Source organism: Pristis pectinata, chromosome 2 (genome assembly GCF_009764475.1).
Source record: "Pristis pectinata isolate sPriPec2 chromosome 2, sPriPec2.1.pri, whole genome shotgun sequence".
NCBI classification, from domain to species: domain Eukaryota; kingdom Metazoa; phylum Chordata; class Chondrichthyes; order Rhinopristiformes; family Pristidae; genus Pristis; species Pristis pectinata.
In genome coordinates, this window is record NC_067406.1 from 91,463,764 (window position 1) to 91,485,977 (window position 22,214).

General features: G+C 41.1%; 1 protein-coding gene across 1 annotated transcript; it reads left to right on the forward strand.

Moving 5' to 3' along the window:
• Positions 1-3,398: 3,398 nt before the first annotated feature.
• Positions 3,399-16,757, forward strand: mad2l1 (MAD2 mitotic arrest deficient-like 1 (yeast)). The gene is made up of 5 exons (XM_052044896.1): positions 3,399-3,522; positions 8,690-8,836; positions 12,957-13,077; positions 14,804-14,907; positions 15,650-16,757. The coding sequence occupies exons 1-5, from the start codon at positions 3,450-3,452 to the stop codon at positions 15,811-15,813; spliced, it is 609 nt and encodes a 202-aa protein (XP_051900856.1). The 5' UTR covers positions 3,399-3,449; the 3' UTR covers positions 15,814-16,757.
• Positions 16,758-22,214: the final 5,457 nt, after the last annotated feature.

A 22,214-nucleotide genomic window follows, 5' to 3' on the forward strand; every position in this document is an offset into this window, starting at 1 on the left:
GTCATGATAACAACCTTTCCCTCAATGTCAGCAAAACAAAAGATCTGGTCATTCACTTCATGAAGGGGGGTGGGGGCGGTACTCCTGTCTACATCAATGGTGCTGAGGTTGAGAGGGTGAGAGTTTCAAGTTCCTAGGAATGAACATCACCAATAGCCTGTCCTGGTCCAATCATGTAGATGTCACAGCCAAGAAAGCTCATCAGCACCTCTACTTCCTCAGGAGGCCAAAAAAATTTGACATGTCTCCTTTGACACCAATTTTTATCGATGTGCCATAGAAAGTATCCTATCTGGATGCATCACGGCTTGGTACAGCAAATGCTCTGTCCAGAGAGTTGTGGACACAGCTCAGCACATCATGGAAACCAGCCTCCCCTCCATGGACTTTGTCTATACTTCGCACTGCCTCGGTAAAGCAGCCAACATAATCAAAGACCCCACCCATCCTGGACATTCTCTCTTCTCCCCTCTACCATCAGGCAGAAGATGCAAAAGCCTGAAAGCACCTACCACCAGGCTCAAGGACAGCTTCTATCCCACTGTTATAAGACTATTGAGCAGTTCCCTAGTACGATAAAATGGACTCTTGACCTCACAATCTACCTCGTTATGACCTTGCACCTTATTGTCTACCTGGACTTCACTTTCTCTGTAGCTGTGACAGTTTTTTCAGCATTCTGTTATTGTTTTACCTTGTACTACCTCAATGCACTGTGTAATGAATCGATCTGTATGAACGGTATGCAAGACAAGTTTTTCACTGTTCCTCAATACAAGTGACAATTATAAACTAATTCCAATTCCACATGGTTTATTGTTGTTAATGATCTATTGGTTGGAAATGATCCATTGTATGGAACAATCATATATGATAATATAAATACAGAGGCCACATTACATGATGAACCCAGGGCACCAACAAAGAATTGATGTTTCTTACATTTATTCTTGGAATGTGGATGATGTCGATTATGTCACTATAAAATACAGAAGCTGGAAAACATGTATCACTGGGCTCTTATACCACCTCTTGTATGATAAAGATGAAACCTTGTTCTCTCTCTCTACCTCATCATGGCCCTTGCACCTTATTTGTCTACCTGCACTGCACTTTCTCTGTAACAATTTACATAGCATTCTATTATTTTCTTTCCTTTTGTACTACATTGATGTACTTATGTTTGGAATGATCTGCTTGGATGGCATGCAAAACAAAACTTTTCACTGCATGTGACAATAATAAACCAATTACCAATTAGATGGTCTGAGAGTTTATTATGAGCCACAACAATCCAAGCCACGTTGTGGGCTGACATTGTTATCTTGGGAATTTGGAATTTTATGCTCCCAATAATAGAACAACTGTGATGTATTTCTATGTCAAGTTGATGTGTGAATAGAAATTGGTAAGTTGGTTTATTATTGTCACATGTACTGAGATACAGTAGAATACTTTGTTTTGCATGCCATCCATACAGATCATTTCATTGCAACAGCGTATTGAGGGAGTACAAGGGAAAACAATAACAAAATGCAGAATAAAGCGTTATAGTTAAAGAGAAAGTACAGTACAGGTAGGCAGTAAGGTGCAAGGTCATAACAAGGTAGATTGTGAGGTCAAGAATATATCTCATCATAGCAGGGGACTAGTCAATAGTCTTATTGTAGTAGGACAGAAGCTGTACTTAAGCCTGGTGGTATATGCTTTCAGGCTTTTGTATCTTCTGCCCAGAAGATATGAGAAGTATGTCTCTGAAAGTCCTCGGGCCATTGTGAACTACAATGGTGTATTATGTAGAGCATCATATTGCAGCCCGACTACAGAGTGGTAGATATGGAATTCAGTGGCAGGGGATTATTCAAGTTAATTCCATTGTTGTAGATAGTGCTTAGCATCTTGAGCATTGTTGTCATTGCATTAGGGTTAAGGTGTGCATAAGATGTCCCCCCTGCCATAGTTAATAGAGCCTTTGACCACATCTCATCTATCTACCAAATCTCTGCTTTCAACCCCTCTCCTCTTGGATAGAGCAAGGATAGAGATCCCCTGGTCCTTATCTATCACCCCACCAGCACCTGTATTCATCAGATCATCCTTGGCAATTTCAACCACATGCAACAAGATTTCACCACCAGACACACCCTCCTGTCTCGTCCCTGTTCAGGACTTTGTAGGAGCTATTCTGTTCATGGCTGCTCAGTCCGGTCTTCCATCTCTGCCAACCGCTCCCCTCCTGTTGACATTTCCCCATAAAATTGCAGTAGCTGCAACATCTGCTCTTTCACCTCTCCCCTTCTGACCATCCAGGGACTCAGGCACTCTTTCTAGGTTAGAAGTGATTCACTTCTGTCATCTAGTGTACTGTATTTGGCATTCACAATACAGTCTCCTCTACGTTGGAGAAACCTAATGAAGAAGTGACACTGAGCTTCCTGTTGCCTGCCACTTTAATTCTCCATCCCACTCCCATTCTGACCTATCTGTCTGTGGCATCCTGCAATGTTGTAGTGAAGGCCCACATAAGCTTGAGAAACAGCACTTCATTTTCAGTCTGGGTGCATTGCAGTCTTCTGGACTCAATATCAAATTCTGCAATTTTAGCTAAGTCATTTTCTTGGTCTGTATCAGAAAAGGCCAAGTTATCCATATCTGATATTGGCTCAGTATATCTCTCTCCATTAGCACAGCCTGAACTGCTGGGCATGACCTGCAGCCCTGCATTTCACAACTTGTGCATTTCTTTGTCTAAGTTCTCAGTCTCTGTCCTAATTTTATGGCTTTCATGAATAAAGAACCATGATCTGTCTGCCAAATTGCCCTCACTAACCAGATGACCTACTTTACAGATTATCCCCAGGACAACTCTGGCTTCACCCTGTAGGAATTATTCCCTTTGTCTGATCTATTCTTTCCACACCCTCTCTGCAGCCTCTCCCCTTCCCAGTTCTGACAAAGGATTGTCAACCTTAAGTGTTTTTTTTGCACTATTGTCTTATTTTTGCACAGTTTTTTTCTTAATTTTCACTGTCTTGTATAATTTATGTACAACTTATGTTCTGTGTATTGTCTGAACCTATGTGCCTCTGATGTTGCCGCAAGTTTTTCATCCTACTTAACAATATGACAATAAACTTGACTGTTTCTCATTCCACAATGCTGCACGACCTGCTGAGTTTTTCCAGGATATTTTGTTTTCTTTCAGTTTTATAACATCTGCACTTGTTTATAATTTTGATGGAATATTTGCCTTAATTTTAAAGAGACACCCACAAAGCTGCAGGCCACTTGCATCGGTTTCAATAACACTACGCAGGCGCAGTCTCCGGATTCTTGCACCTGCAGGCGCATGCGCGTCAAACGGTTATTTACCGCGCAGGCGTACCCGCCACGATCGCCTCGCTGTGCCCATTGCGCAGGCGCATTTGGTGTCGGTGGGTTTGAATGTGATGGCGGGTAAAGTCGCGGCGCGGGAAGGGATCACTCTGCGGGGCAGCGCGGAGATCGTGTCGCAGTTCTTCTGTGAGTGGCCGGGGACGGGGTGGGGGTCGGGAGGAGAGATGAAGCCGGGGCTGAGGAAGGAAGGAAGGAAGGGCGGGTTGAGGCTGGGGCTGGTGGTGCCCGGGTGGTTACGGTTGGGCTGCGTGGTGGCTTCAGGGCCGGACGGTGCTTTTACATCCCAGAGCCGTTTATTTTTGAGATGGGTTATCTTTTACGATACTCGGTGTAAAACAACACACCGTGCATAAGAGTCACTCGTGAAATTGCTCTGACCTTGGCGCATATCCTGCTGAGAGTCTCAGTATCCTTCCTTTCCTCCCTCTTTCACTTCCTCCTCAGCCACACGGCAGAAAGTGGACCAACAGTAGAGATCTTTGTAATTGTATGTGTCTTGTGGAAGTAGATGGGATGGAGGCATTCAAGAGTCTTTTAGATGGGCACATGAATATTGCAGAGAATAGAGGGATGTGGATCATCTGCAGGCAGAAGAGATTAGTTCAGGTTTGATATCGACATGCTGGGCTGAAGGGACTGTTCCTGTGCTGTACTATTGTATGTTCTATAAATACCTAAGACTTGCAATAACTAATAGATTACAATGGCTGATTCTGTTTTGTTGAAATATATATGCATATGCTTTGTATGTGAGTTGTTTAGATTTGATGACAAATTGAATGGGGCTTCAAATCATAATGTTTATCCATTTATTTGGTTTTCACTAATCAGTGTGCTGATATGGGCAAAAAAATACTTGTACGGTCATTTTTGCTGAAGTAAAATGCTTTACAGTTGTGTCCTTGCAATTTGACCATGAAGTAATGAGAAAAAAACTCCAATAGTTGATGAGGTCTGGTCAAAAGGTGATGCTTAAGGAAGAAAAGTTTGGGACAACTGAAGATACAGCTGGTTGGCATGAGAATCTGGGGAAGAACTAATGGCCAGAAATGAAGGGGCACAGAAATTGGTTTGCTTGGTACTAGATGAGGTTAGAGGTTGGGTTACGTGAATGCAAAGGTTGGAAAAAGTATTGCAAGTTCAGGTGTGCATAGAAAATAAGCTAGGAACTAAACTGGTGGCTTTTGTGTTTTTTTAAATATATATATTAGAGGAAGTTTCTCATAATCCAGTTCTGTACATCAGGCAAGCAGAATGACAAATCTAGGAGAGTGGAGGGTCAGCATGGTCAGAGTGTCAGCCTATAGCCTAGAGAACTTTGATGTATTTTCAGATGTCACTCAAGAACACCATGTTAATGGAAAAATTAGAAGAGCTAAGGAGAGATCTTTAAGTTGCAGAAGGTAGTGGAGTAGGAAGATAAATCATTGAAGGTTCTCTGGCTATGACTTAATAAAATTGGAACTGAGGATAGATAATCTTGCTCATCTGAGCAATGGGGAGGACATCTATGTAAACTGTGCCAAAGGTTGCAGGCAAGTGGGGCACGATTAAGGCAATGTGGTCACATTTGCATTGGATGTCATTTGTAACCTTGTGTATAGCTGTTTCAGAGTAGTCCAGTAAATATAACAATTATTTATGACCATTACAAGGTTAATGGTAGGATTCTGGGTAGTGTGGAGGAGCAGAGGGATCTGGGGGTTCATATCCACAGATCCCTGAAAGTTGCTTCACAGTTGGATAGGGTAGTTAAGAAAGGTTATGGGATGTTAGCTTTCATAAATCATGGGATTGAGTTTGAGAGCCATGAGGTAATGGTGCAGCTCTACAAAACTCTAGTTAGACCACACTTGGAGTACTGTGTCCAGTTCTGGTCACCTTATTATAGGAAGGATGTGGAGGCATTGGAAAGGGTGCAGAGGAGATTTACCAGGATGCTGCCTGGATTGGAGAGTATGGATTTTGAGGAGAGACTAAGGGAGCTAGGGCTTTACTCTTTGGAGAGAAGGAGGATGAGAGGAGACATGATAGAGGTATACAAAATATTAAGAGGAATAGGTAGAGTAGACAGCCATTGCCTCTTTCCCAGAATACCAATGCTCAATACAAGAGAGCATGGCTTTAAGGTAGTGGGTGGGAAGTTCAAGGGAGATATCAGGGAGGTTTTTCACCCAGAGAGTGGTTGGTGCATGGAGTGCACTGCCTGGGGTAGTGGTGGAGGCAGATACGTTGGTCAAGTTCAAGAAATTTCTAGATAAGCATATGGAGGAATTTAAAATGGGGGATATGTGGGAGGAAGGGGTTAGATAGTCTTGGGCGTGGTTTGAAGGTCGGCACAACATGGTGGGCCGAAGGGCCTGTATTCTATGGTGTGGAAACAGGTCATTTGGGCCAATTTGTCCATGCTGACCAAGTTGTCTACCTGGTCCCATTTGCTTACATTTGGTCCTTATCCCTCTAAACATTTCTTATCCCTGTACATGTCTAAATGTCTTAAATGTTACAAATGTACCTGCCTCTACCACTTCTTGTGGCATCTCGTTCCACAAACTCACTGATCTCCGTGTGGAAAAAGTCATCCTTTGGGTCCCCTTTAAATTTTTACATTTAAATTGTAATAAGTTGAATAATGCAGCCTGAAATAATAGTATAGAATTCTTTTTCTTCTGGGAATGTTGCATGCAAAAATACAGATGAATGTGTTCACTTTATTTTATTGGCTCACTTGATTGGATGTTCAACATTTGGGTGAGAAGTACTCTGGGTTCAAGCACCAACTTTAGCTTTCTATTGCAAACTGCACAATTACATTGCAATTGCATTGTTTTCCTGATAGTGTGAAATTGCATTCCCTCTTATCTGTTCAAATAAATGTTAGAGATCTTTATGTCATCAATTGAAGATTGAGTTCTGATTTGTTTCCTGTCTGGAAAAGGGGAAGCAATCCTGTACCTTTCAGAAAGAAAACGCTTCAGGACAAGACAAGTTAATTTTAATAAACTGGTTATCACCTTATCTCTTTTAATGATGTCAAAAAAAAAAGTGACATAAATAGTGACCATGCATTAGTGACTAAAGTAATTTTGTAACTGAAACAAAAACAGAGTGCTGGAAGAACTCAGCAGATTAATTTACATCTGTGGAGAGAAAACAATGTTTCAGGTTGAGATCCTGTATCAGGACTAAGGGAACAGAAAAGGTTGCCAGTTTGTAACAATATGAAGGGGTGTGGGAGAGGGGCTGGTAGGTGATGGGTGGAATCGGGTGGGGAGGGAGCAATGGGCAGTTGGAACCAGGAGATGGGACGGATGAACAAAGGGAGAAGAAATGTGGGTGAACGGGTGAGTTTGTATAGAAGGAGAGCCCTGGGAATTGAAATACCTGAAATTGGAAAATTCAATGTTCTTCCCATTGGGTTGTTGGCTACCCACACAGAATCTGCCAAAACCCACCAACTCCCGTAGCAGCATTGACTATACTCTCTTCCACCCTGTCTCCTGTAAGGATACCTTCCCTTTTACTCGTTTGCTCCATCTATGCTGCATCTGTTGTCAAGATGAGACCTTCTGCTGTAGAGCTCCCGAAAGCCTCTGCCACAGTTGTGGAGCCCTCATAGGTATTTCTTGCACGTATGATCTGCCCCCCATCCCCCACACACACATCTCCCCACTGAGGCAGAACAGCAAGAGAGTTCCCTTGGTCCTTGCCTTTCACTCCTCCATCCTCCACATCCAACACAATCTCTTCTGCCAGCTCCAATGCAATCTTTCCACCAATCATATCTTCCTCTCTTTGCCCAAGTATTGCTTTCTGCTGGGAACCGCTCTGTTTGGGACTCCTTGGTCAGCTCCTTCCCTCCCTGTCCCCTGGCACTTTTCCCTGCAACTGGAGGAGGTGTAACACCTGTCCCTTCACCTCTTCCCTCACCACTACCCACCTTAGCCCTTCTAACTAAGGCAGAGGTTAACCTGTGGGTCTTTCAGCCTGGTCTTCTACATTCTATGCTTGTGATGTGCCCTCCTATATATTGGTGAAACTAAGTGTCAACGAGGTGACTATCTTGTAGAGCACTCTGCAACAGCCACTTCAAAATTACAATAGCATGTCATTTTAACTCCTCACTCCCACACTAACCTGTCTGTCCTCTGTTGACATGGAGGCCAAACCCATGCCCTGGATATTCTCCTCCCACATGCTTTCACCTGTCCACCCTCCTCTCCCTTTATTCATCTATCCCATCCCTCTCCCCAACTGATTCCATCGGCCCATCATTCCCTCCCCATTTGGGTGCACATATCATCTACTTTCCTCTATCCCTCTCCCCTTTGTACTGTTATATACTGGCAGTCATTCCTATTCCCTCTCTGTCATGATTCAGGATCTTGACCTAAAATGTCAACTTACACGTTTTGCCTCCACAAAGGCTGAATGACGGGCTGAGCTTTTCCAGCGCTGTCTTTGTTCTGTATTCCAGCATTTGCAGTCTTTTTTGTTTGTCTTCAATTTAGTAACTGAGCATTGGAGTGTTTTCAAGATGTAACAAGGTACTTTGTAATGTATGAGTCACTTCCCTGCTCTCTTAGTGTGGCATATTTAGTTTAGAAGCTACCATTCATTGCATGGAATCTAGAGCATTTGTCATTATAACTTTATCATGACTGTGGATGCTTTATTGAGTGTACTGTATGGAAATTGGACTCTTTAACCCATTGGACTGTCCTGCCACTTATTACACAATGCCACTTGGCATGGGCTTTCTCCTAACCGTGTCATCTAACCAAACAAGCAGAACCTTATCTTTATTTTTCCAACATTTATTTATCTAGCTTCTACTTGCACTTATGATGTTCACTTTACTTACTACTTGTGTGCTCAGGTAGTTGTGGTTTCAGGGTAGGTTTTTTCAATTTTGTTTGGATTTATTGGTACATATAAAGTTGACCCACCTAACGTTGAGTAGTTGAGGTTCTAGTTCAAGGACAGTCCACTTTGGTCAACCCTTCTGTCTTGTTTTCTTGAATGTATTATTTTAAGTCACAAGGAGAAATATTTTCTGAAAATATGACAATACACAAAATATTACAAAATATGTACCTGTTTAAGTACCTTTTAAATGTTGGTGCACAGGAACACTGACATCTGTACCTAGATACAGTTTGGTGACAGTTCTGATCCAGTGCAGATGGTTATGTGTTTTACCGTCCAACACTGACATTTTGCTTAATAGCCTAAAAGGGCAGTTGGTTTGGTCTTAACAGCTGTGGTTAATTGTTAATTTTTTTTATTATAGCTTATGGCATCAACAGCATCTTGTACCAACGTGGAATCTACCCACCAGAATCTTTCACGCGAGTACAGAAGTATGGGCTTACAATGCTTGTTACAACAGACCCTGTCCTTAACAATTATCTGAAGAATGTAGTTGGTCAGCTAAAAGGTATGACTTGATTTATTTTCAATTTTGTTGCAGGGATTTGAACATTTTGTGAAATGTTTTTGTAGGTGCATGTTAAATAGCCTGCAGTGATTTAATTTTCAACCTTGGATTTCATAAAGTAATACAGCATGGAAACGGGTCCTTCAGCCTGATTTGCCAACAAAACTATGTAGGAATCTATCTGGAGTTTGTTGCTCCCATTACTTTGGGTTCACTCCTAAGGTCATAAGATACTGTATAAAATGTTCCTTGTGTGCACTAAACTACCTAAACCTGGAAGGATGTTGGCTATTTGGCAAGTTTTAAGAGAATGGTTCTGAAAATTGAGTCCATTAGAGATGGCAGCTCTGGAGATGAAATATCATATCCCGTGGATGATGTTGGGGTCCCATCTGATCGTCTGGACCCGAGTCCTGATCCAGATGCAGGTACTCTATAGTGGTGAGCATGTCTAATTATTGTATGAAACTAGGAAACTGGTCACTTGTTGGTACGGACCGTAACTTTGAAGAGTTGGTGCAGGTAGAATGAATTGTAAGATTCTTGAATTATCGACCCTGCCATGCCTTCTCCCTCCCCTTGCCTTTTAAGGTTGAGTTTTTAAAAAATAAAATGGCTGCATTGTGTTGAAACTCACTTTGTCAGGAAGTTGTGCCAATTCTTTGTAAATCGTTGGCTAGGTATGGCTCAAGTATGCCAGATTAAGGTCATCACATTTTAAGAATATTAAGGCCTTGAAAAGGTTTGGGGACAAGATTTGTCGGGAACAAGGGACTAAGTTATGTAGAGAGACTAGAAAAGCTGGGATTATCATCCTTGGAGATGGCTGAAGGGAAATTAAAGATATGAATACTTCCACTGGTTTCAAGGTTGGCAGCCTGAAGGTACATATTTGATATAACTGGCATAAGAAGCAGAGGTAAAATGAGATTTTGTTGTTGTAGTCAGATACAATCTGCAATGTCTGGATGGTGGTGGAAATGGATTTGGTTGCACAGTCTATATAAAAAAAAGAGCAGTGAGTTGAGATTAATTTTTTCTCTTTTGGCATTCATTGGTGCATGGTTGTATGATTCTAATCTGATAGATTCTTTTAAAATGTTAATTTAGCAGCAATTTATGACACAGCAGGTCTGTATTACTTGCTATTCTTATGCAAAAGATGAGAGTTCCTAGAATGCAATACGAGTATAACTACCTTGATACTGAGTTGTACAGCACAGAAACTTGCCCTACGGCCCAACTGGTCCATGCCGACCAAGATCCCCATCTAAGCTAGTCCCATTTGCCCCTGTTTGGCCTGTAAGTCTTTCCCATCCATGTACCTGTCCCAGTACCTTTTAAATGTTGTTAATGTACCTGCTTCAACTACTTCCTCTGACAGCTCATTCCATATACTGACCACTTTCTGGGTGAAAAAGTTGCCCCTCAAGTTCCTTTTAAATCTCTCCTCTTTCACCTTAAACCTATGCCTGATAGTTTTTGATTCCCCAGCACTGGGAAAAAGACTGTATGCATTCACCCTATATATGCCCCACAATTTTATACACCTCTATAAAGTCGCCCTTCATTCTCCTAAACGCCAATGAAAGAAGTCCCAACCTGCTCAACCTTTTACTACTATTCACCCTCCATGTCCTCCTACCTCCTGCTACTAAACTTCTTTAATATTGCATTGAAGTTCAGTGACATTGAACTTCTGTTCATTTCAAGTATTGATCTTTGACCCTTTTAATACTGGATATTTGCTTTCATTGTCCTGTTATAGAATCCCACAGCACGGAAACAGGACCTTAGGCCCAACACGTCCATGCTGACCATGGTGCCCATCTGAGCCAGTCCCACTGCCTGTGTTTGGCCCGTATCCCTCCAAACCTTTCCTGTCCCTGTCCCGGTGCGTTTACATGTTGATGTACCTGCCTCACCCACTGACGAGCAGGCTGTGCGGGAGAACCGGGGTGACCCAGCAGCAGGGACAAACCCGTCACCTCCGGCCCTGCGGCAGATGGTGTGGCCACAGGGAGGTAACCAGGGACCGCCGTCCACCCCTACACTGGACCCAGACACCCCCCACCTCCACACTGGGCCCGGACACACGCCAACACCGCCCCCCACACCCAACCCCAACCCACTGACCTCCACCCCAGGCCTCACCCCTGGCCCCACAGTCACTGGACCTGGGCCGCCCAAGGGGTCACCAACAGCACCGGGGACCTCAGGCCCGGCACATCCCTCAACCCCCACCCCAACCACTACCCCCCCCCCCCACCCATCCCCCTCTCTCCACCCACCCACCAAACCAGCCCCGGGGTCAGGGTCAGAGTGTCCTACAGCACGGAAACAGTCCCTTTGGCCCAGCCGAACGCTGCAGTCGGACACCCACCACCGCCATCCTGGTTCTGGGCCCAGGGGTGGTCGAGCGGAACTGATAGAGGCGGAGCGGGAGGGCGAAGGGGCCTCAGCGAGAAAATTATTCTACATCAATAATTTTCATTTTTAAACAGTCTTTCATTTTCAACCGTGTTCAAGTTTTATCCCTCTACTTCTATATTTTTATCCCCTGAAATCAATCCCTTCAACTTTCCTCGCTGTTGTGTGCTCTGGTTGCGTGTTACTGATATAGCTCATTCTGCATGAATGTACTCATTTGCTTCTGATACTGGCCCATTCTGTGCGTCCCTGATCTTTGCATCAGTTTTTTTTATCCTGAACCTCCTGTTTTGTTTGCTGCTGCTACTGATGTTGAGATGGAGTGAGGCAACTTGTATAATACCTTGGGAGTTGAATACCAGAAACTGGTTATTTACCTGTAGTATTTTTTTCCACTCTATATGTCATTAATATCATTATTGTGTGTGGTACCACTCAAATTGCTGTTTAGAAACAGTAAGTTTAATCTAATACTATTGTGATTTTTTTTAAGTGAGCCACATCAAGATGGAGTTGTAGATGTAGGTCTAGTCAGTTCAACAAGCAAGTATTCTGGAAGAATCTCTTGGAAGAATCACTCTGAACTCAAAGTACATTGAGATTTTTAAGCACAAAAATAAGTTTCAACTTCAACACTTTGAGTGTACAAAAGTAACTATAGGATTGCGTACTTGCAATGGGAACACATCTCAGCTGACGGCAGCTTTGAATATTCAAACACCTGTATAGATGGGTTTTGTGCTCGGAAGCCTTCAGACCTAGACACTGAAATTCTTTTGTCACAGTATTGAGGAATGGCTCCCTGGATACACAAACAACTCAAATATTGATTGATAGAACAAATGTCTTTGATTATGAGCTTTGATGAAGGGTCTCGGCCTGAAACATCAACTGTTCATTTCCTTCCATAGATGCTGCCTGACTTGAGTTCCTCCAACACTGTGTGTCTGTTGCTCCAGATTTCCAGCATCTGCAGTCTCTCCTGTGTCTTTAACTATCTGTTAAGTGACAAGATAGTCACTTAATTCCTTCCCAGATCTCATCCTGGGAGTTTCAATGTGGTGCAATTAGCATAAACATTCATCTATTGTTTTGCCCTGCATAACTTACAATGGTGCAAACCAGAATGTCCCTGCCCAATGGCTGGTTTCAATGTCCTTGAAACAATGGATGTTATGTTTAATAAAGTATCCTTTGTGTAAGTGTGAATAGAATAGATTTGCCTTTTCATTTCCAAAATATATCTCCGGTTGTGAACCAGTAGTCTGCAATCTTAGCAGACAATGGTGTCTGATTACTGCTTGTAAATTGCACGTGAACAGGTTTTATTTTTGAAGACTGGTTCTTGATGGTATCAATCTATCCACATAATTCATGATTAAAGTTGACATTCAATTCTTTACAAATACCAGCAAACAGTGCAAGGTAGGGTTAAGAAACCTATTTAGTGTGCCATCCCTTTTTTTCAATGGTAAATTGTAGAAAAAATGACATCTAAAAATCGTCATTTAGTATTAATTCAGTTTCTGAACTGTAAAGATTTTTCTAAATTTCAGTAGTGCACCAAGCAATGTTAAATTGAAAAAAGATATACATTTAGTTGGTTGGGATATTACAAATTCATATTGGATTGTTTTTATTGTACTTTCTCACCTTAACATGGTATTTGTTTTGTATTTTTTTGTTTCAGATTGGTTATGTAATCACTTTGTTCAAAGACTTGTGGTGGTTATCAACAGCATAGAAACCAATGAGGTACTAGAAAGATGGCAGTTTGACATCGAGTGTGACAAAACCATGACTGAAAACAGGTAAATATTGAGAACTACCACACTAGAGGTGTTGTGCACCATTCCAAGTTGAAAATTTAAGCCAAACATCATAAAATAGGTTACCTTAATTTTGTTCAGACAGTAGGTCTGCCTTGAACTAATTACGTCCCTTTTAGTGAAGTAACTGTCTGGAACTTTTCATGGACCATTCCTTTTGACTGAAACTTTCTGTATGTGAGAAAAGAGTCATCCAATGAATATGACCTGAAAATCAACTGTGCTCTTCTGGAGCTCATTTGGATAGATTTATTTATTGGATGAAGCTCTTTCCATGTTTATACATAGGTGGGAAATATGAAAGCCACTGCTTCCATAGTTGTAAACCATCAACAATAAATGAATGGTATTCATAATTTTTCCCCTCATGAAAGTTCTGTTTTAATCCACTTGTTACCTGTGAACTGTTCTGAACACTTAAGTTTTGGATGATACTTAAGACTGATTATTTGTAAAGGCAAAAATAGAAATAGTTAAGTGACTAAATTTGATGTTACTGTTCAGATTTCTTAAGTGGTTAGAGCTTGGTTCTCCTGGAGTGAAGTGTTAACCTTGTTTTCCACTTGATCCTTGTGTATTTTGATGCAATAGTAATAACCTTACTACTGCATCAAGATACGTAAAATTTTTTAGTTTTGTTTTGCAGTTCTGCTTATTCACCTGATTATCAAGGATGTTTGAGACTACTGTTGTGTTATTGTTGCATTCAGCTTTCCTAGATAGCAATGCTTCAAAGCATCTGTTCCAAAATCATGATTAGAAGTTATAAAAGAGCCTGGGTGGTATGTCTTTTGTTTTCACCTTTCTTCCAGAACTCTTGCCCATCCAGTAGAGATTTTAATTGTCTTGACTATTGTCAATCAGAACAGCTACTTAATCCACTTCCCCTACCGCCCCCCCCACCCCCCGACTGCTGACACTCAACTTTGCTTCCACTATGATTATTATTCGTATTGCTTTTTCCAACCTGCAGTCGTCTTTTTCAAAAAAAACCCACCTCTTGATCCCTTTGCTCTTGCAAATGGCTGCCCAATCTCCAGCCTGTAATGAAGCAGTTCAACTTTAAGAAACATATTAATAGAAAAATAGGGGGCATTGTGGGAGGGAAGGGTTAGATAGATCTTAGAGCAGGATAAAACGTCGGCACAACGTTGTGGGCCAAAGGGCCTGTACTGTGCTGTAGTGTTTCTATGTTCTAAAAATTAAATTTGTCATTACCAGCTGCGAGAAATGTGACTTATGAACTTTAGCCAAGAAAGTACACTTGGATGTTTTCATGAGCCCTTTCTCCAAATTAGACAGTTACTTCCAGAGGCACATCTAAATTATTTAAGACATTAAAAAAACAAAGTTTTGGAATAGACTTTCAGTTAGAAGTAACATAAAATGAAAAAAATTGTAGTGGAGAAGATGGTGAACAAAGTATGTATGTAATTAATCTTGGGATTTGTTCTCAATGAGTTTGAAGTTAATAACACAGTTGCTGAGGGAGACGCTATTAAGAGCTATTGAAGTAAATTTATAGCAAGGTCTGGCAAGGCAGAAAAAATTTTAGAGTTGGCCTCTTTAAAGTACTCCTATGATTTTGTTTTTTTAGTTTCAGAAAGTGCTTTGGGTTTCAGTATTTGAAATTGAAGACCAGAGATATAAAGACTACTAATCTGTTGTTTGGCCAGTTCATTATTTCAATCTAATTGTCTCATTGCAGTCAAGCAAGAGAGAAATCAGAAAAAGCTATTCAAGATGAAATCCGGTCTGTCATCAGACAAATCACTGCTACAGTGACCTTCTTGCCTTTGCTTGATACTGCATGTAAGTGAATATTAATTATATTAAAATGCTGTTGTATTTGTTACTGATTATTTGATTATCTTTCCTTCCACCATACACTCAATACTGAAGGCAACCTGTTAATTGCTTGACTTCTGTTGGTTGCCAGGTGTTGAGTGAAAACACTGCTCTATGATTCTTATTTTCATTTCATTGATCTGTTGGACTTTGTTTAGTCTGTAGTTTCTATTTCAGTTAGGAAGCACTCTGCTTCAGAATTTTGCAAAGAATTGTTGTCCTACTCTCTGTAATCTCATTGGTGCAACTATTCATGTAAGCATAATTTGCACTTCAAACAAAACACAGCAAGAAATTACTAATAGTTTAAGTTCTTGAATACTGTATGGTTACCCAGACATGAAGACTTCAATGAATCAAAGCTTTTCCAAGATTCCTGATATCAAAAAGTGTAAAATGTTAAGATACACAAGAGACTAGAGTTTTCCAGGGAGCAGGATACCTGATCAGCAAACTTGTTGTCTGAGGTAGTAAACAGTACAGAAAGGTAAATTTGGAGAATAACATCTTCAAATTTGCCAGTATCAGGAAAAGACTTTTATTCATTGGAATGGATCTGTGACTAGAATGGTAGAGATGAAAACCCTGGAGTCTGCTTTTAAAGACGTATGCTGCAATTGCAACTTCAGGATCATTCTGAATGACTACTTAGCACTGTACTGTCGACCTATTTTAATTTTAATACAGCTCATTTTTGGCTTTTCAGGTTCTTTTGATCTACTGATATATACAGATAAAGATCTGGAGGTACCAGAAAAATGGGAAGAATCCGGACCACAATTCATAAACAATTCTGAAGAGGTTCGTCTGCGATCTTTCACCACCACCATACACAAAGTGAATAGTATGGTTGCATACAAAAAAAATTGATTCCTTTTTATAAAGCACAATGTACAGAATTGCTTTGTATAGTAAACTATGTATTTGTACAAATGTTCCTTTGCTTAATGGTTTCACTTCTAGTTTGTGTATACTTGAGATTGAGTCAACTGTCTACATTATATTTGTCTAATCTTTTAGTTTTCCATTTTCAAACTACAGTTTCTCCATGGTTAAAGAATTTTCTTTGAAACTTTTATTTCCCTGATTGTTAAAACATCTATGAATTACACAATGTGTTAGTAACATACTTTGCATTAGGAATCAGTTTTAATAAGACGATTTGTAGTCTTGAATTTATTTTAGTTTTTGGAAACTGAAAATGGTCTGCTGATGATAATCATACTGAAGGAGGGGGCCGAGGTGCAACAACTTGGGTTTTTACAACTTTTTTTTAATTCACTCAAGTGCAGTTCATTAATCTCTTTCCCTCACCCCCACCCCGCCCCCCCCCCCCCCAAAACAAAAACCCTCTAAAATTGATGTGTTATATCGTGGTAATTTTTCAGAAAGCAAATACAAGATATCTTTAATTGGGCTGAGGTCAGTTTAAATCAGAATCATTCAGGAATTGTTTCTTGAAGGTGGTGTGGTTAATCCAAATATTAGAAATCAGATTTGACTCATGCACATTTCAACTCTTAATATTGAAAAGTTCAGTGCACCATCAACAGACCTGATGACAGCATCAGTTCCTCTCTAAAGGAATAGATAATCATCCTAGCAGCCCAAAATCTTGTGTTCTTGCAGCCATATAAAAGTAGTTTGGCAGTAGCTGGAGTACTGGTATATTTACTGTCTTTCCTAATATGGATTTGGGAAAAACAGTTGAATTTCGTTCAGTTTTTACATATTTGAATATTTGTGATTGTTTTTACATATAATATATTAAAATAAAATCACTGGTTAAATACCAGGTAGGTACTTTCTAATGGAATCATCTGTTTATTTTGGAAAATAAGTACAGTTGTTTATCTGATAGTTATGCATCTGGAATTCTTAGGCAACCGGCAAAAACTTCTAAGGAAAAAATCTCGGAAAATTTGACGCTGAATGATTCCGACATGTCTTGAGACTTGTTCAGCAACAAAATTGCACTTCTGCTCAAACTATAATGCAATTTGCTACCTTCAATCACACTTTACATGAGAGAAGGAGGATGTGTAAGCAAGTGGACATGAGGGATCTATTCAAGAAGGCTAGTAAGCTTAAAGCAATAGTAAGCAATATTGAGTGCCTTTCAACTTTTAGGCTGATATATTTTAGTGAGAAGACTGAGAAGAGATGTTAAATAGATGGCATGTTTCTAAAAGACATGGGGAATACATGTCCATAGTTTATTGTAAGTGCAAGGCAAGTTGAGAATGTGATTTTTTTTTAAATAGCTTGGGGGATCTGGCCTTGTTGTACAAGGCATAGAGTATAATAGCAAGGAGGTGATAAACCTTATGCAATACTGATTCACTCACAGCGGAACATTGTGCCCAGTTTTGGGTGCCACACTTTGGAAATGATGTCAATACTTTAGTAAATCTTGTCTGCACCCTTTCTTGTCTGCACCCTTTCTGAACAATTCCTGAGGTGAAGGACTTTTTGGATGTATAATGCAGGGGTTGTATTCCTTGGAGCAGGAGGTTGTGAGGGCATAACGATGTTAAAATCATGATGAAATACCGAGTTGGTACAAAGAAACCCTCCATCTTAGTAGAAGAGTCAAGAACTAATCCACATCTTGGATGAAAACGTGGATGGGTGAGTTAGTAAGTCTGCTGATGACACAAAGATTGGTGTCGCTGTGGATATGTAAAAGATTGCCAAAGGATACTGCGGGATGTAGATCAGTTGCAGATAGGGGTGGAGAAATGGCAAATGGTGTTTAATCTGGGCAAGTGTGAGGTGTTGCACTTTGGGAAATCAAATGTAAAGGGAAAAGACAAAGTTAATGGCAGGACCTTTTAACAGCATTGCTGTCCAGCGGGATCTTGCAGCTTCCTGAAGGTGGCTGCACAAGTTAATAGGGTGGTAAAGAAGGTGTATGGTATACTTGCATTTATTGGTCAAGACATTGAGTTCAACAGTCAGGAAGTTGTGTTGCAGCCTTATAAAACTCTAGCTAGGTCACACCTGGCGTATTCAGTTCTGGTCGCTGTATTACAGGAAAGATGTGGAGGCTATGGCAAGGGTTCAGAAGAGGTTTACCAGGATGCTGCCTGGATTGGAGGGCATGTGTGATAAGGAGAGGTTGGACAAAGTAGGGTTGTTTTCTCTGGAGCAGTGGAGGCTGATGGGAGACCTGATAGAAGCTTGTAAGATTGAGGGGCATGGATAGTGTGGACAATAATAAATCAATTTACAGCTGGTATCTTTTTCCCAGGATCGATTGCCTAATACTAGAGGGAATGCATTTAAGGTGAGAGGCAGAGAAAGCTCAAAGGAGATGTGCGGGCAAGTTTTTTTGCACAGTGAGTGCCTGAAATGCACTGCCAGGGGTGGTGATGGAGGCAGATATGATAGAGGTGTTTAAGAGTGCAGGCAAAAGGGATTAGGTTCATTAGCTTAATTAGATCAGCACAACATCATGGGCTGAAGGGCCTGTTCCTGTGCTGTACTGTTCTATGTTCAAACTGGGTAAGTTTGAAAGTGATTGCTAAAAGTGACATGAGGAAAACCTTCCTTCATGCAGTGAGTGGTTGAAGTCTAGAATGCATGAGTTGGCTGTAGTAATGGAGGCAGATTCAATTGCTGTGTTTAAAAGGGAGTTGGATAATAATCTGAAAGGAAGGAATTTGCAGGGTTCTTGTGTGTTGGGTGGTGGAGTTATAATAACTGGATTGCTCTTAAAGATGGTATGGGGTGCTTTCCAGAAAAATCCAGGTGCTCCAATTTTCTTTGCTCTCAAATGGCATACATTTGCTGTGGAGGACTCTTTGCTGGAAAAGATCACTAAGTGCCATAAACTGCTGATGAAAAGCCTGTGAAAATTCCTGAATGATGAGCATCCTTCTGTTACTGCTGGCCAGTCCTTTAAAACTTGAGATGTAATTAGTTTGGTTAAGTTTTTTTTAAAAAAAAAGACTCCTAGCTCTTCGTGGGTTTAAAGGCTTAGACGTTAAACAAAATTTACTAAACATTTTAAAGTAAGAAGAAAGTAAGCAATGGTTAAAATATGTTGTATGAATCTTGTTTTTAAAAGTTGTTTCAATTTCTTTTGATGGAGATTATGCTGGCAAGGCCATACTTGGCACCCGTTCTGATTCAACATCAAAGTTGTGTTTATTGTCTATGCACAAATGCAATGGAAAAACCTACTTGCAGCAGCATCACAGGCATATTGCATCATTGAAGCAGCATTTGCAAGAAAAATATAAACACATTATACACAATTTTTACAAGAAAACACAATTAGGAACAAAAAAAAGTCTATTTTAGTGCAAAGTGATCAGAGTGTTGCTAAACTGTAGTGACTAGCATTTTGCCAGTTGGTTCAAAGACTGAATGGTTGAAGGGAAGTAGCTGTTCTTGAACCTGATGATGTGGGTCTTCAGGCTTCTATACCTCCTGCCCAATGGTAGCTATGAGAAGATGGCATAGCCTGAATGGTGGGATCTTTGTTGCCTATTTGAGGCAGCGCCTCCTGTAGACACTACTGATGGTGGGGAGAGATGTGCCTGTGATACATTGGGCAGAGTCCACTACTCTCTGCGGCGGCTTGTGTTCAAATTGCCATACCAGACCAGATGCAACCAGTCAGGATACTTTCAACAGTATATCTGTAGAAGTTTTAGTGTTTGGTGACAATCTGAACAACGTCAACCTCCTAAGAAAGTAAAGATGCTGGTGCACCTTCCTTGTGATTGCATCTATGTGCTGGGCCCAGGATAGGTCATCTGATATGTTAACACTCAGGAATTTAAAGCTGCTCCACTACAGTTTTTTTAAAATCCCCCCCCCCCCCCCCATGTAGACTGGCACATGTTCGCCACCCTCCTTCCCCTTCCTGAAGTCAACAGTCAGCTCTTTAGTTTTACTGACGTTGTGACACCACTCAACTAGGTGTCCTATCGCGGTCTGGTAAGCTGACTCATCGCCACGTGTGATTCGTCCAACAACATGATGTCATTGGTGAGTTTGTATATGGCATTGGAACTGTGCTTAGCCACACAGTTGTGTGTACAGAGAGCACGCAGCTTTGAGGTGTGCCTTCTGTTGATGGTCAGCGAGGAGGAGATGTCACCAGTCCTCACTGAGTTCTGCTGATGAAGTTGAGGATCCATTTGCAAAGGGAGGTTCAGAGGCCCAGGTCTTGAAGCCTGATGATGAGTTTGGATTGGATGATTGGGTTGAACACCGAGCTGTAGTTGATGAATAGCAGCCTGACTTGTGCGTTCCTGTTGTCTGAGGTCCAGAGCGGAGTGAAGAGCCAGAGAAATCACACCTGCTGTTGACCTGTTGTGGCAGTGGGCAAATTGAATTCTATTTAACTAAGCATTACTCTTAGCTGGAGTATTGTATGCAGTTCTTGTCATCACACATGATACTTTCTGGCCAGTGGTTTACAGGGTGCTGATTCCAGCCTTTACTCTAATGCATTGGGGCCCTTGTCCCTGAGCACCCTTAAAACTTAGCAGGTTCACCGAAAATTTATTATCCTACTCTGTAACATACTGAGAATAATATCCAATAGTTCTGAAAATCTGGACTGGCACCACCAAAGTCCCAGGCATGCCAGATTAACAGTGTTAATTTGAGTTTTAGCACTAACACATTTGTGTTTATTTACATTATTTGATTTAATCAGATAATTCAAATTTTTTTATTAAATGTATATAGAAATTGGTGCATAGGTTCATCATAACTTTGTGGAAGGATGATGGCACTCCACAAAATGGCATAACCCTTTTATACAGAGGAACGCCACTTTTGGGAAGATAGATTATGAAAGTAAACTAGCACAAAATATAAAAACAGATAGTAAAAGTTTTTATAATTACATAAAGCGGAAAATGGTGGCTAAAGTGAATGTAGGTCCCTTGGAAAATGAGAAAGGGGAATTAATATTGGGTAATGTGGAAATGGCCGAGTCCTTGAATGACTATTTTTGTGTCGGTCTTCACAGTGGGGGACATGTCTAACGTGCCAAAGAGAGATGTTATGGATTTGATGGGAGGTGAGGACCTTGATACAATCACTGTCACTAAAGAGGTAGTGATGAGCAAACTAGTGGGCCGAAAGATAGACAAGTGTCCTGGTCCCGATGGGATGCATCCCAGGGTACTGAAAGAAATAGCATAAGTTATTTGTGATAATTTTCCAAAATTTTCTGAACTCTGGGCAGGTCCCAGCAGATTGGAAGACAGCGAATGTCACACCACTGTTTAAAAAAGGATGTAGGCAAAAGGCAGGTAACTACAGGCCAGTTAGCTTAACATAGGTAGGAAAATGCTTGAAGCTTTCATTAAGGAAGAAATAGTGAGACATCTGGATAGAAGTGGTTCCATCAGGCAGGCACAGCTCAAGTCAGGAAGGACAGGTCCTGTTTTACAAACTTACTGGAGTTCTTTGAGGATATAATGAGTGCAGTGGATATAGGGGAACAGGTGGATGTTGTATACCTGGATTTCTAGAAGGTGTTTGATAAGGTGCCACATAAAGGACTTATCCATAAGATAAGGATGCATAGAGTTGGGGGTAATGTATTAGCATAGATAGAGGGTTGGTCAACCAAGAGAAGGCAGAGAGTTGGGATAAATGGGTGTTTCTCTGGTTGGCAATCAGTAGTGAGTGGGTTTGTGCTGGTCCTGCAACAGTTCACGATGTACATTAATGATGTGGAAGAGGGGACTGAGTGCAGTGTATCTAAGTTGCTGATGACACAAAATTGAGTGGAAAAGCAAATTGTGCAGAAGATGTGGAGAGTCTGCAGAGAGATATAGATAGGTTAAGTGAGTGGGCAAGGGTCTGGCAGATTTAGTACAATGTTGGTAAATGCAAGGTCACCCACTTGGGAAGGAAAAATAGAAGATTAGATTATTATTTAAATGGTGAAAGATTGCAGCATGCTGTTGTGCAGAGGGACTTGGGAGTGCTTGTGCATGAATCACAAAAGGTTGGTTTGCAGGTGCAACAGGTTATGAAGGTGGCAACTGGAATGTTCCTCTTCATTGGTAGAGGGATTGAATTTAAGAGCAGGGAGGTTATGCTGCAACTGTGCAGGGTACTAGTGAGGCCACACATAGAGTACTGTATGCAGTTCTGGTTTCCTTATTCAAGGAAGGACATACTGGCTTTGGAGGCAGTGCAGAGGAGTTTCACCAGGTTGATTCCAGAGGTGAGGGGATTAGCCTGTGAGGAGAGAGTGAGTTGCCTGGGACAATACTCACTGGAATTCAGAA